Source organism: Ranitomeya imitator, chromosome 2 (assembly GCF_032444005.1).
Source record: "Ranitomeya imitator isolate aRanImi1 chromosome 2, aRanImi1.pri, whole genome shotgun sequence".
Lineage (NCBI taxonomy): Eukaryota > Metazoa > Chordata > Amphibia > Anura > Dendrobatidae > Ranitomeya > Ranitomeya imitator.
Window position 1 is genome coordinate 347,956,097 of NC_091283.1, and position 14,620 is coordinate 347,970,716.

A 14,620-nucleotide genomic window follows, 5' to 3' on the forward strand; every position below is an offset into this window, starting at 1 on the left:
ACAGAGTACACGATATCCTCCGGATCGCAGCTGGGAACCATATACTCCAGTTTGCAGCCGATAAACCTGCCAGTCCACCTCCGAGACCAGTCGCTATGTGCTTTGGCTGTTTGGCTCCGCTTGCCTGTGTTGCCTCACACAGATGAAGCTCTGCAGAGCCTCCTGCTCTGTACTCCTCCAAACACCAAACTGACACTGACACTGAACCTGACACACCCAAACCCTATACTGCAGGGTTTTTAACTGGAATCGGACCTTCAGCCACATGAAAAACATGATAAACTTACCTGGAGCAGCCAGTGCCAGGCAGCGGCTGTCAAGGCAAATAGGATTATTGGGTGCATTAAAAGAGGTCTGGATACACATGATGAGCGCATTATACTGCCTCTGTACAAATTTCTGGTTAGACCGCACATTGAGTACGGTGTACAGTTTTAGGCACCAGTGCTCAGGAAGGATATAATGGAACTAGAGCGAGTACAAAAGGAGAGCAACAAAATTAATTAAGGGGATGGGGGAACTACAATACCCAGAGAGATTAGCAAAACTAGGATTATTTAGTCTGAAAAAAAAGACGACTGAGGGGTGATCTAATAACCATGTATAAGTATATAAGTGGACAATACAAATATCTCTCCGAGGATCTGTTTATACCAATGAATGTGATGCTGACAAGGGGGCATTCTCTGCATCTGGAGGAGAGAAGGTTTTTCCACCAACATAGAAGAGGATTCTTTACTGTTAGGGCAGTGAGAATCTGGAATTCCTTGCCTGAGGAGGTGGTGATGGTGAAGTCAGTCGAGGGGTTCAAGAGAGGCCTGGATGTCTTCCTGGAGCAGAACAATATTGTATCATACAGTTATTAGGTTCTTTAGAAGGATGTAGATCTGGAGATTTATTCTGATGGAATATATGCTGAACTGGATGGACAAATGTCTTTTCGGCCTTGCTAATTATGTATTTTACTATGTTCACAACTTCAAGTGCCCTAAGTGGACTATCACATACATTTGTAAAAAAAAAAAAAAAAAAAAAAAAAAAAAATCAGAATTTTTTAAGATAAAGTTAATTTTCACTCCCTTTTTGCCCCACTAAAAACAAAGCAATTAAAAAAATAAAAACGTATTTTATATTGTTTTGTTCGTAAAAGTCTGATCAAAATATAAAATTAATCCAATGATAAACGCCGCAACAAAAAAAAAAAAATAAAATAACTGAAAGCACCAGAAATCCAGTTTTTTGGCCACAACAAAATGCAACAAGAGGTGATCAAAACATATCTACCCCAAAGTGGTATCAGTAAAAATGTCAGCGCAGTGTGCAAAATGTAAAGACCTCACACGGTCCCATAGCCCAAAAATTAAAAAAAAAATAAAAATTATGGGTCTCATAAAATGAAGAAGACGAAGAAGAGGAGAAAACTAAAGCGTTTGAAAAGAAAAACACTATGTGTTTGTCATCTGTGTAATCATACTGACCTGGAAATCATATTGGCATGTCAGTTTTGCCACAGTGCGGAAAAAAAAAAAAAAAAAAAAATATTGTGAAATTGCATTTTTTTTGGAAATTTCAATGCTTTTGGATTTTTTTTTATCCTCTTTCCACTGAATAATATGATCAATTGAATGACGTTAATCAAAAGTACAAACAAACATGGAACTTGGCTGCGGCAGGAAAGAATCAAATACAGAAAAGTGTCCTAAGAAACCGAGATCCACAGTGTGATTTCACTTCATCGTTTCTACACAAAAGGCCTACAAGCTCTCAACTCCAAGTTCGACGCCAACATCAAACCTATACAAAAAAGACATAAATCCAAGCAAATGGATATTAGTATTAAAAGCAGATCTTTATTAATCTTTGGATACAAATGATGATGTTCTAAAATGCTTTCTGTTCCTCTTAGATGTGTGACTTCGCGTCAACCATAACATTTCTTGTACAATTTGTCAATAGAATAATTTAAAAAAAAGATATATATAAAAATGGTAATTTGTTAGATGTTTAAGATGTCATTTCTTTTGTAAAACGTTTTGCACATGCTCAGTTTGAAAATGGCTTGTCCCCTTTGTGAGTTTTCAGATGCACAAAGAGAGTCGCTTTACAAGAAAAGAGTATCCCACATTCCGAACATGAAAATGGCTTCTCCTTCAGGTGAGTTCGTTCATGTGCAAGAAGATAGGATTTCCGCCTAAAAGGTTTCCCACATAGCAAACAGAAAAATGGATTTTCCAAAGAGTGAACTCGCTGGTGTAGAAAAAGAGAGGTTTCATTGTGATAACGTCTCCCACATTCTGGACATGAGAATGATTGATCCACTGGGTGAGATTTCATATGTCTAACAAGATCTGCTTTCTGGCTAAAACATTTCCCACATTCTCGACATGAAAGTAACTTCTCCCTATTGTGAATTCTTTGATGTATAACGAGGGCGGATTCGAGTTTAAAATTTTTCTTACATTCTAAACAGGAGAATGGCTTCTCCACTGTCGGAGCTACTGGATGCTCATCGTTTCTCTTCAAGTTTTCATTTTGAACAGTGTGTAATGAGCTCGGAGATGGGACATCTTGAACAGAATCAGATGAGAGATTTTTACTCTGAAGGACTGAAGGAATATCTGGCTTAATGGTATGTTCTTCGCTTGCATCAGGTGAAGTAGCATGGTCATCAGTTTTAACATCTGAGCTCCTGGTGGAGTCATCTGCCAAGAAAAAAAATAAATAATTGTAAGTAATATTCAATTACCAATTGAGCGAGGCAACAGAAGTCCTCAATTCACACACACACCAAGCTTGAGCTTAGGCCAACAGGTTATACTCACCTATTCATTACGGCACAACACAAGGGAGAATCAGTAAAGTCATGTTACATGAAAAGTATTTTGGAGCAAGTGTAGGGCATAGTTTGCATAGATCTTACTTTTGGTTTAAAAAAAAAAAAAAAAGTAGATCCAAATAAGTAGGACTTGTGTTTTATACTCCCTTATTAAAGCCAATGTATACAATCAGGGAGGTTAGTTAATTCAGACCATTTGGAGTTGATTTGCACCACTGTGGCATAAATCGATGTGCTATTTATGGCCAAGTGCACTTTCGCTAAGCTCTGATCATCTGTTAGAAAAGTGTTGAGAGGGGCAGAATGCGTTTAAAAAGTTACAAATTAAGGGTACGACCACTGATCTGTAAGCAGTTAGCAATACACGGTTGTTTAAATTCCTGTTTACACAGTGTAGTGCAGCGGTAGCACACTTCTGCAGTGAGGAGGCAGTGACCCAACAAAGTTCCAAACCAAAGTCTCTTTATTGTGATTACTTCACAGCCCTAATGTCCAATTCACACAAGTATGTACCCTTAATGTCCAATTCACAGCAGTACATAGTACCCAGTATCCTCCAGGTCACTGCCAGGAACCATATCCTCCGGTTTACAGCCGTTAAACATGCTAGTCCACCTCCTGAGACCAGTTGCCGTGGGCGACTGCACCACTGTTCATGCTGTGGGTGCCAGGCTTCTCAGCTGCCTTGGCTCTGCTTGTCTGTGTTGCCTCACACAGGCGGAGCACTGCAGAGCTGACTGCTCTGCCCTCTAGCACACACCAGACTGACACTCAACTTGACACACCCAAACCCTTTACTGGAGGGGTTTTAACTGGAATCTTTGATCTTTAGCCACAAAGAAAACCCGGGCCTGGAATGAAATGGATTGCACGACTACCATCCTGCAGTTCGTTTCAAAATACAAAAATACAGAACAGGTTTTCCCCAACTCTGCCCTGGACACGAACTTGTCCAAGACTAACTTATTTTTAGTCTGCATTGCAATCACAGCTATGCCTGTGACTGCCATGCACTCCCATGGCCTCCATACGCCTCCGTTCACATCCTGGGGAGAACACACAGCAACCCCTACCTGTGACATCGATCACTGCCTCACAATTGCAATCACTGCCTCCATACGCCTCCGTTCACATCCTGGGGAGAACACACAGCGACTCCTACCTGTGACACCGGTCACTGCCTCACAACAGGCATACAACAGGAAATGGAGCGCACAAAGCCATCTGTAATAGATCGCTTAGTGCACATTGGCCGTGCAAGTCCTTTTTAAATCGGATGATGTACTGCCAAGAATGATTATATTTACACAGAAAACGAAAAGTGAAACTATGACAATTATTCATTTTTTCGCTGTGTTGACTACACTTAGAAATTTTCGAGTACAATAAATAGTAAAATGGATGGCATCATTCAAAAGTTTAATAAAAAGCCCACATATGGCTATGTTGTTGAAAAAAAAAAAAAGTCTCTTGAAAGAAAAGGGGAGGAAAAAGAAAGAAAAAAAAACAAAAGCTCAAAAATGAAATCATCCTGTTGGGGAGGGGCTAAAGACGTTAGTGTGCTTTATCAAACCTCTGACTCTCCACAGTAGCCAATACATCAACAAGTCTATCAGCCTGGATAAGAAATTGGAGATCCCTACCTTAGGCCATGTGCACACGTACAGTATTTTTCGCTATAAAAACGCTTACATATGCCTCCTATTATTTACAATGTATTCAGCATTTTTTTTTTGCAAATGTTGCATTATTTTCCGCGAAAAAAAATCGCATCGCAGAAAAAAAAGCAACATGTTCATTAAATTTGCGGAATTGCGGTGACTCCGCACACCTAGGAATGCATTGATCTGCTTACTTTCCGCATGGGGCTGTGCACACCATGCGGGAAGTAAGCAGATTATGTGCGGTTGGTACCCAGGGTGGAGGAAAGGAGACTTTCCTCCACGGACTGGGCACCATATAATTGGTAAAAAAAAAAAAAAAAAGAATTAAATTAAAAAATAGTGATATACTCACCCTCGATGTCTTCCCGCCTCTCAGCGGTGCACGCTGCCGGTTCCGTTCCTATAGATGCTCTGTGTGAAGGACCTGTGATGACGTCGCGGTCCTGTGATTGGTCGCGTGACCGCTCACGTGACGTCATCGAAGGTCCTGCGCGCACCATCTATAGGAACGGACACCGCTGAGGACATCGGCTGTCTGCAGAGGGTGAGTATAACCATTTTTTTAATTATTTTTAACATGATATCCTTTACTATTGATGCTGCTTAGGCAGCATCTATAGTAAAAAGTTGGTCACACTTGTCAAACACTGTGTTTGACAAGTGTGACCAACCTGTCAGTCAGTTTTCCAAGCGATGCTACAGATCGCTTGGAAAACTTTAGCATTCTGCAAGCTAAGTACGCTTGCAAAATGCTAAGAAAACCGCAAAAAAAACGGGGAAAAAAACGCAAAAATTTCTGCAAGAAATCCTGACGTGTGCACATACCCTAAAGTGGACACTAACTTTATTTTTTTGAAGAGGGAAAACTCCATTAACACCAGATAAAGAACTTAAGCAGCTTAAGGTCACTTGTTCCATTCAAGCCCAGCAGACTAGAACCAGGAAGCTAGGCCTTCATATCTACTGTAGTGAAGTGATCCTAGATATCTGATCAACTCTTGTACTACAAAAAATAAAGTCTGCAGGAAAAAGAAAAATCCAGCATCTAACCTTGGGAAGATTCTGATTTTGTTGCCTATGTAGGTATCGTTTCAAAATTAGTCCATACTTGTTGAAACCTTCAAGACTATCAATAAAACCCTTGATTAAAGAATATTGACAGCATTTTTTTTTTAGTTATATGCTCTATTGGGCTACAGTATTAGTTTATGAAACCCCACTTTTTGACGATCCTTAGAAGAATATGCTTGGTTCTTGGGTTCATTTTTTCCACATCTTCAAAGATCCTTGTACGCCCAATTTGTTATTGACCAAAATCCGCCAACAGCTGGCTCAACCAAATAACTTCCTGACTTGCCTACAAAATACTCTCCCTCTGTTGAAGAAAGTTTTCCAGAGTTGTTTTCAATTAGTCCTATTGACGGCTTCACCTGAAAGTAGAAACTGATCGCCACTGGTGGATTGTCCAACTGTCTCAGGGGTCTTCAGCACAGGATGCATTCACATTTCTGGTCAGTTAATATTCATCACTTGCTGGTAAACCTAGTTTGAAATTCTGGTTTTCCTTCAGATAAACTGATTCTCTTCCAGGAATTACAGTCCATCTTCAGCAGCATTAAAACTTTTCTACATCAGATTCCTATAGATTCTGCAATGTCGGGTCATGTAGCAGTGGCAATGTATTGCAATATTTATATTACCAAATGACAGTCAGTACAAAAAGCAAATTACCTTGTCTGTCCATCTCTTTCAAGGTTTGTGCCAAAATGGTGAAGTCTCCTATTGAAGCCAACTATCCATATGTCTGTCACTCTCTGCATACAGGCAGAGGTCTGCCTTTGCGCTAGAATAGACCTCATTTGTAAGCACTAGAGTTGAGTGAATATTTTCAAATCAGTCGGTGAACCTGATGATCAGTTCCGAACATATTTGGTCATTTCTACTCCCATTGACTCCAATGATGTTTGGCGAATTTTGCAAAAACAGTATTTGCCGCCGATCGTAATCAGATCTGAATTTTGAAAAGTTTGCTCAACTCTAGTAAGTAGGGTTGAGCGACTTTTCATTTTTTGAGATCGAGTCGGGTTTCACGAAACCCGACTTTCTCAAAAGTCGGGTCGAGTGAAATCGGCCGATCTTATTAAAAAGTCAGGGAAACACGAAACCCAATGCAAAGTCAATGGGAAATTTTCTTTTTTTATATTTGCTTCAGCGCGATATATCAGAAAAGCCGGTAATTCAATTGCCGGCTTTTCATTTCTCCTGCCTAAACCTGACATGATATGAGACATGGTTTACATACAGTAAACCATGTCATATCCCCCTTTTTTTTTGCATATTACACACTACTAATGTTAGTAGTGTGTATGTGCAAAATTCTGGCGCTCTAGCTATTAAATTTAAGGGTTAAATCGCAGAAAAAATTGGCTTGGGCTCCCGCGCAATTTTCTCCGCCAGAGTAGTAAAGCCAGTGACTGAGGGCAGATATTAATAGCCTGGAGAGGGTCCATGGTTATTGCCCCCCCCCCCCGGCTAAAAACATCTGCCCCCAGCCACCCCAGAAAAGACACATCTGTAAGATGCGCCTATTCTGGCACTTGGCCACTCTCTTCCAACTCTCGTGTAGCAGTGGGATATGGGGTAATGAAGGGTTAATGCCACCTTGCTATTGTAAGGTGACATTAAGCCAGATTAATAATGGAGAGGCGTCAATTCTGACACCTATCCATTATTAATCCAATTGTATGAAAGGGTTAAAAAAAACACACATTATTAAAAAGTATTTTAATGAAATAAACACAGGTTGTTTTAATATTTTATTGCTCGCTCAATCCACCTGAAGACCCTCGATCTGTAACAAATTAAAAATAATAAACCAACAATATACATACCTTCCGTTGATCTGTAACGTCCCACGCTGTAAATCCATCTGAAGGGGTTAAAATATTTAACAGGCAGGAGTTCTGCTAATGCAGCTGTGCTCGTGGCTGTAAAACCCCGGGGAATGAAGGTAATGTAGGTCAATGACTTATAGTTACCTTCATTCGCGGTGATCCGCCCTCTGCTGGATGTCCTCATATGAACTCGAGCCTGGGAACTGGTCTGATTTTTTTTCCCACGCTCGAAGGACATCCAGCAGAGGGCGCATCACCGGGACTGAAGGTAACTATAGGTCATTGACCTACATTACCTTCATTCCCCGGGGTTTTACAGGCACGAACACAGCTGCATTATAGCAGAGCTCCTGTCTGTAAAAATATTTTAACCCCTTCAGATGGATTTACATCGTGGGACGTGACAGATCAACGGAAGGTATGTATATTGTTGGTTTATTATTTTTCCTTTGTTACAGAGCGAGGATCTTCAGGTGGATTAAGAGTGCAATAAAATATTACAACAACCTGTGTGTTTATTTAATTAAAATACTTTTCAGTGTGTGTGTGTTTTTTTTAACCCCTTCATACAATTGGATTAATAATGGATAGGTGTCAGAATTGACGCCTCTCCATTATTAATCTGGCTTAATGTCACATTACAATAGCAAAGTGACATTAACCCTTCGTTAACATCGTTGGTCGCTGGAGAGAGCTGTCTGTGTGACAGCTCTCCAGCGACCACACAAGGACTTTCCAACGATCACGGCCAGGTCGTATCGCTGGTCGTGATCGTTGGAAAGTTGCTGAGTGTGACAGCACCTTTAGTTGTCATACTTTTTACTAATACTAGTTCTCCTTCGAGACTGGGATCAAACAACATGTCTTCTACCAGCATGGCTAAATTCTGTCCATTTTTACAAGGGGCACGTACAGGGATTTTCTACTGAAATCAAAGTTTCCAACTATTCATAAGACATTGATTGTGAGGGCCGGGCACAGTCGGGATTCCTTTCGATTGGCAGAACAGGGAACTTTTATCCTTGTTAGAATGGATTGGCTAACTACACACACACACACTTCAGTCTCTATGAACTTGCCGTAAAAAGCCAAGCACATAACTCAGAAGCCTCATAGTTAATGATTGGAGGGTGGACAAGCATATACACTGCCGCTGCATTGTAATGGAGAGAAAAGTTCCCCATACTGCTGATCTAGGCTGGTGACAATAGGTCGAACTCTCACCAACTAATGGGTTCTAATATCTTGTTCTCACTGGAGTAGGCCATGTGCATTTAATCAAGTTCATTCACCCTTTACATACAGATAATTATATGCCGTGTGTATTTGGTCCCGTCTATTACCTGGTGATCTGAGGGGCTGGTGAACCTCCATCATGATGTCCTTGTAGAGATCTTTGTGTCCTTCTAAATACTCCCACTCCTCGATGGAGAAATAGACAGCGACATCCTGACTTCTTACAGGAACCTGACACATACAATAATATCATCATCCCCCGATCCTTTCATAGAGTTACTATATAACATCCCAGCAGTGTCACCTCTCCAGTCAACAGCTCAATCATCTTGTAGGTGAGTTCTAGTATCTTCTGTTCATTGATGTCCTCAGGTATTGGGGGGTGAAGTGGAGGATCCATGATTGGGCTCAGTGGTCTTTCCCATATATCATACACATGTGCACGATGGCTCTCATGAGAGGTCTTCTTCACTAACGAGAAATCCTGGTTATGGAGAGACACAATAAATCTCAATCGCTGTCCATTGGTTACTCCCATAGATAAGAATGATGTAATGTGACATCAGAATATCTCACCTCTCCAGTAAGCCAGAAGAGGATCTCTATGGTAAGTTGTATTATCTTCACTATTTTATTGTCCCTGTTGCTATTCATCGTTGATTGGTGAAGTAGGAAAATTCTCTTATATAGCAGAAGATCTCCAATAAACGGATCAGATATTGTAGGGATCTGAATAGGAAGAAGATGAGACTGTAAAATCATAAAGAATCCATTGTAAAAAATAAAAACGGATGTTGCATGTGTCATATGAAAAAAAAATAGTCATGTACCAGCTTCAATGCTGTAAACAATGTTGTGGCAGTGGTGATGCAAGTACTGTATATACTGAATGGGATCATGGAAGTATTCGAGCTCCTTAAAATGGGACAGGTTTAGAAAACTTGCCAATTGTCCAAATGCCCCAGCAGGTATCAATAGATCAGAGCAGAGGACTAACCGTTTAAGGAATTCACCATCCTAACCCTATGTCACACTACAAACTGCACTTTCACTTATCCTACATGCTTACATCTTGTCTTGGCACCAACTTGACTTTTGTATAACACACCAGAGGGTATAATATGGCCCTGATACATGTTGGATTTCTGTATCCAATAATAAAACCTATTCAGATTATTCTACACATTGGAAATCATTTTTTTCCACCATGGCAGCGGTTCCCTAAGAGCCTGGAGGCCAAATATGCATACAGTTGACTAAATCTACATCAGGTTTCCTAAACAGGATTATGCATACAGTTGACTAAATCTACATCAGGTTTCCTAAACAGGATTAAGACTCCTAAAAATAGAGAGAACTAAAACACTAAAATCAGACAAGTGAGATTAAATATGCAGTGTGTGTGTGACTATATATATATATATATATATATATATATATTACATACACATAGTGAAAAAATTTGGAACAGCAGCCACAGAGGGCTCCTTACGATCATGAAAGAAAAAGGGAAAACAGCACAGCAGGCCTCCAGAAAAAAAAAAAAAAGGTGATATTTATTGCCCAAATGGCGTGGCGACATTTTGGATACAATCCTTTCTCAAGCAAAGCTGGGGTCTGAACCCTCCTGTTCAGCGAGTTGGGATTCCTGTTTCAGCTCTTGAGAATATGAGCCTCTGGGACCCTGGAGTGGACCTGAGCCCAAGACTATGATTGAATACAAGAGATCATAGAGCTTAGGACAGACATGGCTGCCCAAAGGGTAGGGGACATCTGTTTCCTGAAATCTGAGATTTTGGTTGTCACAGCCAGGCAATAATCCTCTGGTAGGAGGGACATCTGTCTTACCGAATCTAGTAGAACTCCCAGGAATCTTCTCATCTTGGGAGTTGAGATTTTTTTTAGATTTGGGATCTACCCCAGAGACTGTAGAATGTCCAGAAACTTTGCTACATGACTCCTGAGAGCTTGAGCAGATGGACCTGTGACTAAGAGATCGTCCAGGTAAGGCACAATGCAGATGCCCTGCCCCCAGATGTAGGACACCGACTCTGACATTATCCTGGAGAACACCCTTCGTGCTGAGGAGATGCCAAAGGGGAGCACATTGTATTAATAGTGCCTCACTTGCTGGTTCTGTAGGACTGCGAATCTCACTTCATACTGTTGCAGAGTGCGTCTTCTTGCAGTCACCGCTGTACTTAGGAGAGCTTCAATCAGCAAGATATCTTGAATAAACAGTATTTACTTCATACTGGATAAACATGAGATACAATTCAGTGTCACACAGTCCGTGCACTGAAGACAACACATTCATGAAGAAAAGCAAAACCGAAAGTAAGAAAACAACCAACCACTGAGAGCTTCCCTCCCCACATTACAGCAAGTATATGACTTTACACACTATCGCCATCTGCTGTCTGGTTAGTATAAAGTCCTCCTTTCACTTATAATAAGTCCCAATCTGTTGCATATGCCAACACCCTTTCTCAACAGTAAGGACTTATTCAATCAAACCCAACTTTTTTATTAGTCTCTGATGTTTATCAGCATTCAACGCCTTCGTGAAAATGTCTGCTGTCATTTCTTCAGTAGGACAGTATTCTAACTTCAAGACTCCTTGTTCCTGATGATCTCTCAAGAAATGATATTTCACATCAATATGCTTGGTTCTTGGATTGACTCTCTCCATCTGAGCAAGAACAAGACATCCTTGATTGTCCGCTTTTAGTTTTGTTGGTGCCAACTGTGGTTGTCCTAATTCTGTCAACAATTGTCTTAACCACAGTACTTCTTGACTCGCATGTGCTGCGGCAACATATTCTGCTTCTGTTGAAGATAGTGTCACAATTGACTGTTTCTTACTTGTCCAACTTATTGGTCCACCTGAGAGGAAAAAAATATGTCCACTGGTAGATCTTCTGTCAGTTGGATCTCCAGCCCAATCTGCATCAACATATCCTGTTAAAATGCAATCATCGCTTGTGGGTAATTTCAGCTTAACATTGCTAGTTCCTTTCAAATAACGTATTACTCTCTTCACGGCATTCCAATCAGCTTTATTTGGTTTTGATACCTTTCTACTCAGGATTCCTACTGCTGCTGCGATGTCTGGTCTTGTAACGGTCGCTAGATACAGTAGTTTTCCTATTGCTGTTCTGTATTCTTCATTATTTGGTAGCATATTTTGTTCACTGTTCATCTCTTTGAGATAATTAGTTTCCATTGGAGACTTTACTGTTTTTGCATCCTTTAATCCAAATTTTTCTGTTATGTCTTGAATCATGTGATTTTGATTCAGTAGGAAACTTCCATCTTCTTCTCTTTCTGCTTGTATTCCTAGGTATTGTTTTACATTTCCCAAGTCTTTGATTTCGAAATGTCGCTTCAGGATTTTTAGAATGTTTTCGTTATCCCTTTCTTGTTCAAAACAAATCAAAATGTCGTCTACATATATGAGTATGTAAATCCATCTATTAATCAGCCTTTTTGTGTATAAGCATGGATCAGCTTTGCTTCTTTGAAATTTTTCATTTGTAAGTACTTCCGTGATTTTGTCATTCCACGCTTTAGCTGCTTGCTTTAAACCATATATGCTTTTCTGTAGTTTACAAACTTTGTTTGGATTTCTTTCATCTTTGAATCCTGGAGGTTGTTCCATATAAATGTCTTCTGTTAAATCTCCATTCAGAAAAGCTGTCTTTACATCCAGATGTCTCAGTTGCATCTGTTTCATTGCTGCAACTGTAAGTAAAGTTCTTATTGTAGTGTGTTTGACAACTGGAGCAAATGTTTCATCATAGTCTTCTCCATATTTTTGAGAATACCCCTTAGCTACGAGTCTTGCTCGGTATCTTTCAGCTGTGCCATCTGTTTGGTATTTAACTTTAAAAATCCATTTACATCCTATGGTTTTTCTTCCTTCTGGTAAATCTGTTAATGTCCATGTATTTGAATCTTGCATGGATTTAATTTCTGTTTCTGTTGCTTCTATCCATTTATTAGCTTCTTCCACTGGAAGTTTAGATATTTCTTCCCAAGAAGTAGGCTCATAGATTTTTCTTGTGCTTGTCTTGTATGAGAGACTTTTTGGTGGTTTTCCTTTGTTCTCTCTCATTGAACGTCTTGGTTCTGTGTCTGTTTGTAGTTGTGATTCTTCACTTTCAGTATTTTGTTCTTCATTAACTTCTACTTCTTTCTCATCAGATATTTCTTCAGTTGTGTCATTATTGGTTTTCTCATTTTTAGTTTCAACTGAAATCATAATATCTTCATTCAAATCTTCAATGAATGTCACACTGTTACTCACCGTAACTCTGTCTGTTTTGGGATCTAGGATTCTGTATCCTTTGCAATTTTCACTATATCCAACAAATATTCCTTCCATGGATCTGTTTTGAAGTTTGGAACGTTTTTCTGTTGGAATGAATATGAAAACTTTACATCCAAAAACTTTTAAAATGATTGACACTTGGTTTCATACCTTGCCACAGTTCATATGGAGTTTTCGTCAGTTTTCTAGAAAAAAGTCGGTTCTGTAGATAAGTAGCTGTCATTGCTGCCTCACCCCAATATTTCTCTGGTAGTTTGGAATCAGTCAGCATACATCTTATCATCTCTGTTAGAGTTCTGTTTTTCCTTTCTGCTACTCCATTTTGTTCAGGTGTGTATGGAACAGTTTTCTGGTGTTCTATCCCATTTTGTCTTAAGTAGTCTTCTATTCTGTGACCTGTAAATTCACCTCCATTATCACTTCTGATGACAATTAGCTTCCTTTGAAATTTGTTACTTGATCTTGTTACATAGTCTACAAGTTTATCAAAAACTTCACTTTTGTTTTTAATTAAGTATGTGACTGTGTATCTTGAGTAATTGTCTATAAAAGTCAACATGTATCTATTGCCTCCTGATGTAGTCACTTTCATGGGTCCACATACGTCAGTATGCACCAAATCAAGTGGTCTTTCGCTTTTCATCTCACTTTCTTTTGGAATAGATATCCTTGTGGCTTTGGATTTTATACAACAATCACATCTTATGGTAATTGAGCAATCTGATATCTTTAAATCTTTTGTCAATTCTTTTCTCTGTAGTTCCCTTATACTGTCAGGGTGTCTATGTCCTAGACGTCTATGCCACATGTGAATACAGTTTTTGTGATCATGTGTACATACCTTCATCTGTTCCTTTGGTGTGTCAAAATGATATAATTGTTCATCTGCCTTGACTTTGGTTATCACCTTGTTTCCTGCAATAATTGCACACTCATTGTCTTTGAATTTCACTGTAAGTACTTTTGCTGTTAAACGTTTCACAGATAATAATCCGCCTTCCAATTTTGGAACATACAACACATCTTGTACAAGTATCTTTGAATCTTGCCCGAACTTGTTTGAACAATTTAGCATACCTTGTCCGATACCTTCTGCGGTTATTTTGCTTCCATCTGCGAGATAAATGGCTTCTTTCTTATCTAAATCAAGATCAGTAAAGAAATTCTTGTCACTTGTCATATGACTCGTTGCTCCTGAATCAATAAACCAACCAAGTGATGATTTATTGTCTGTTACTTTAAATGTGCCATTCCAATTATTCTCACATGAATCGGAAATTGTGTTTTTTACTTTCTCTGTATGCTTTTTATGTTGTAATTTTTGTTGTTCTGCTTTCCATATGGTACAGTCTTTCTTTAAATGACCCTTTTTCTTACATCTGAAGCATTCTCTTGTCTCTTTATTATAGGGTTTTTTTTAATTCTGTAGCTTTAAGAGCATTTTCACTGTCCTTTTCAGTAGAAGAATCATTTCTTTGTTCTTTTCTTCTCTGATATTCATCTATTAGTCTTGTTTTCACAAAATCTAATGTAATGTCAGTTTCTGGTCTCGTCTCAAGGGCATTTATCAAGGCTGTATATGAATCTGGTAAACTGCACAACAATATAGCTGCTACATGACTTTCTTTAACATCTTCACCAATAGATCTTAGCTGTG

The 14,620-nt window shown here is 39.4% G+C and overlaps 1 protein-coding gene across 1 annotated transcript; it reads right to left on the reverse strand.

The window, feature by feature from the left end:
• Positions 1-1,923: 1,923 nt before the first annotated feature.
• Positions 1,924-9,108, reverse strand: LOC138663727 (gastrula zinc finger protein XlCGF7.1-like). Its single transcript, XM_069750049.1, has 3 exons — positions 8,935-9,108; positions 8,738-8,861; positions 1,924-2,702 (listed from the first exon to the last, which is right to left on the reverse strand). The coding sequence occupies exons 1-3, from the start codon at positions 9,028-9,030 to the stop codon at positions 2,044-2,046; spliced, it is 879 nt and encodes a 292-aa protein (XP_069606150.1). The 5' UTR covers positions 9,031-9,108; the 3' UTR covers positions 1,924-2,043.
• Positions 9,109-14,620: the final 5,512 nt, after the last annotated feature.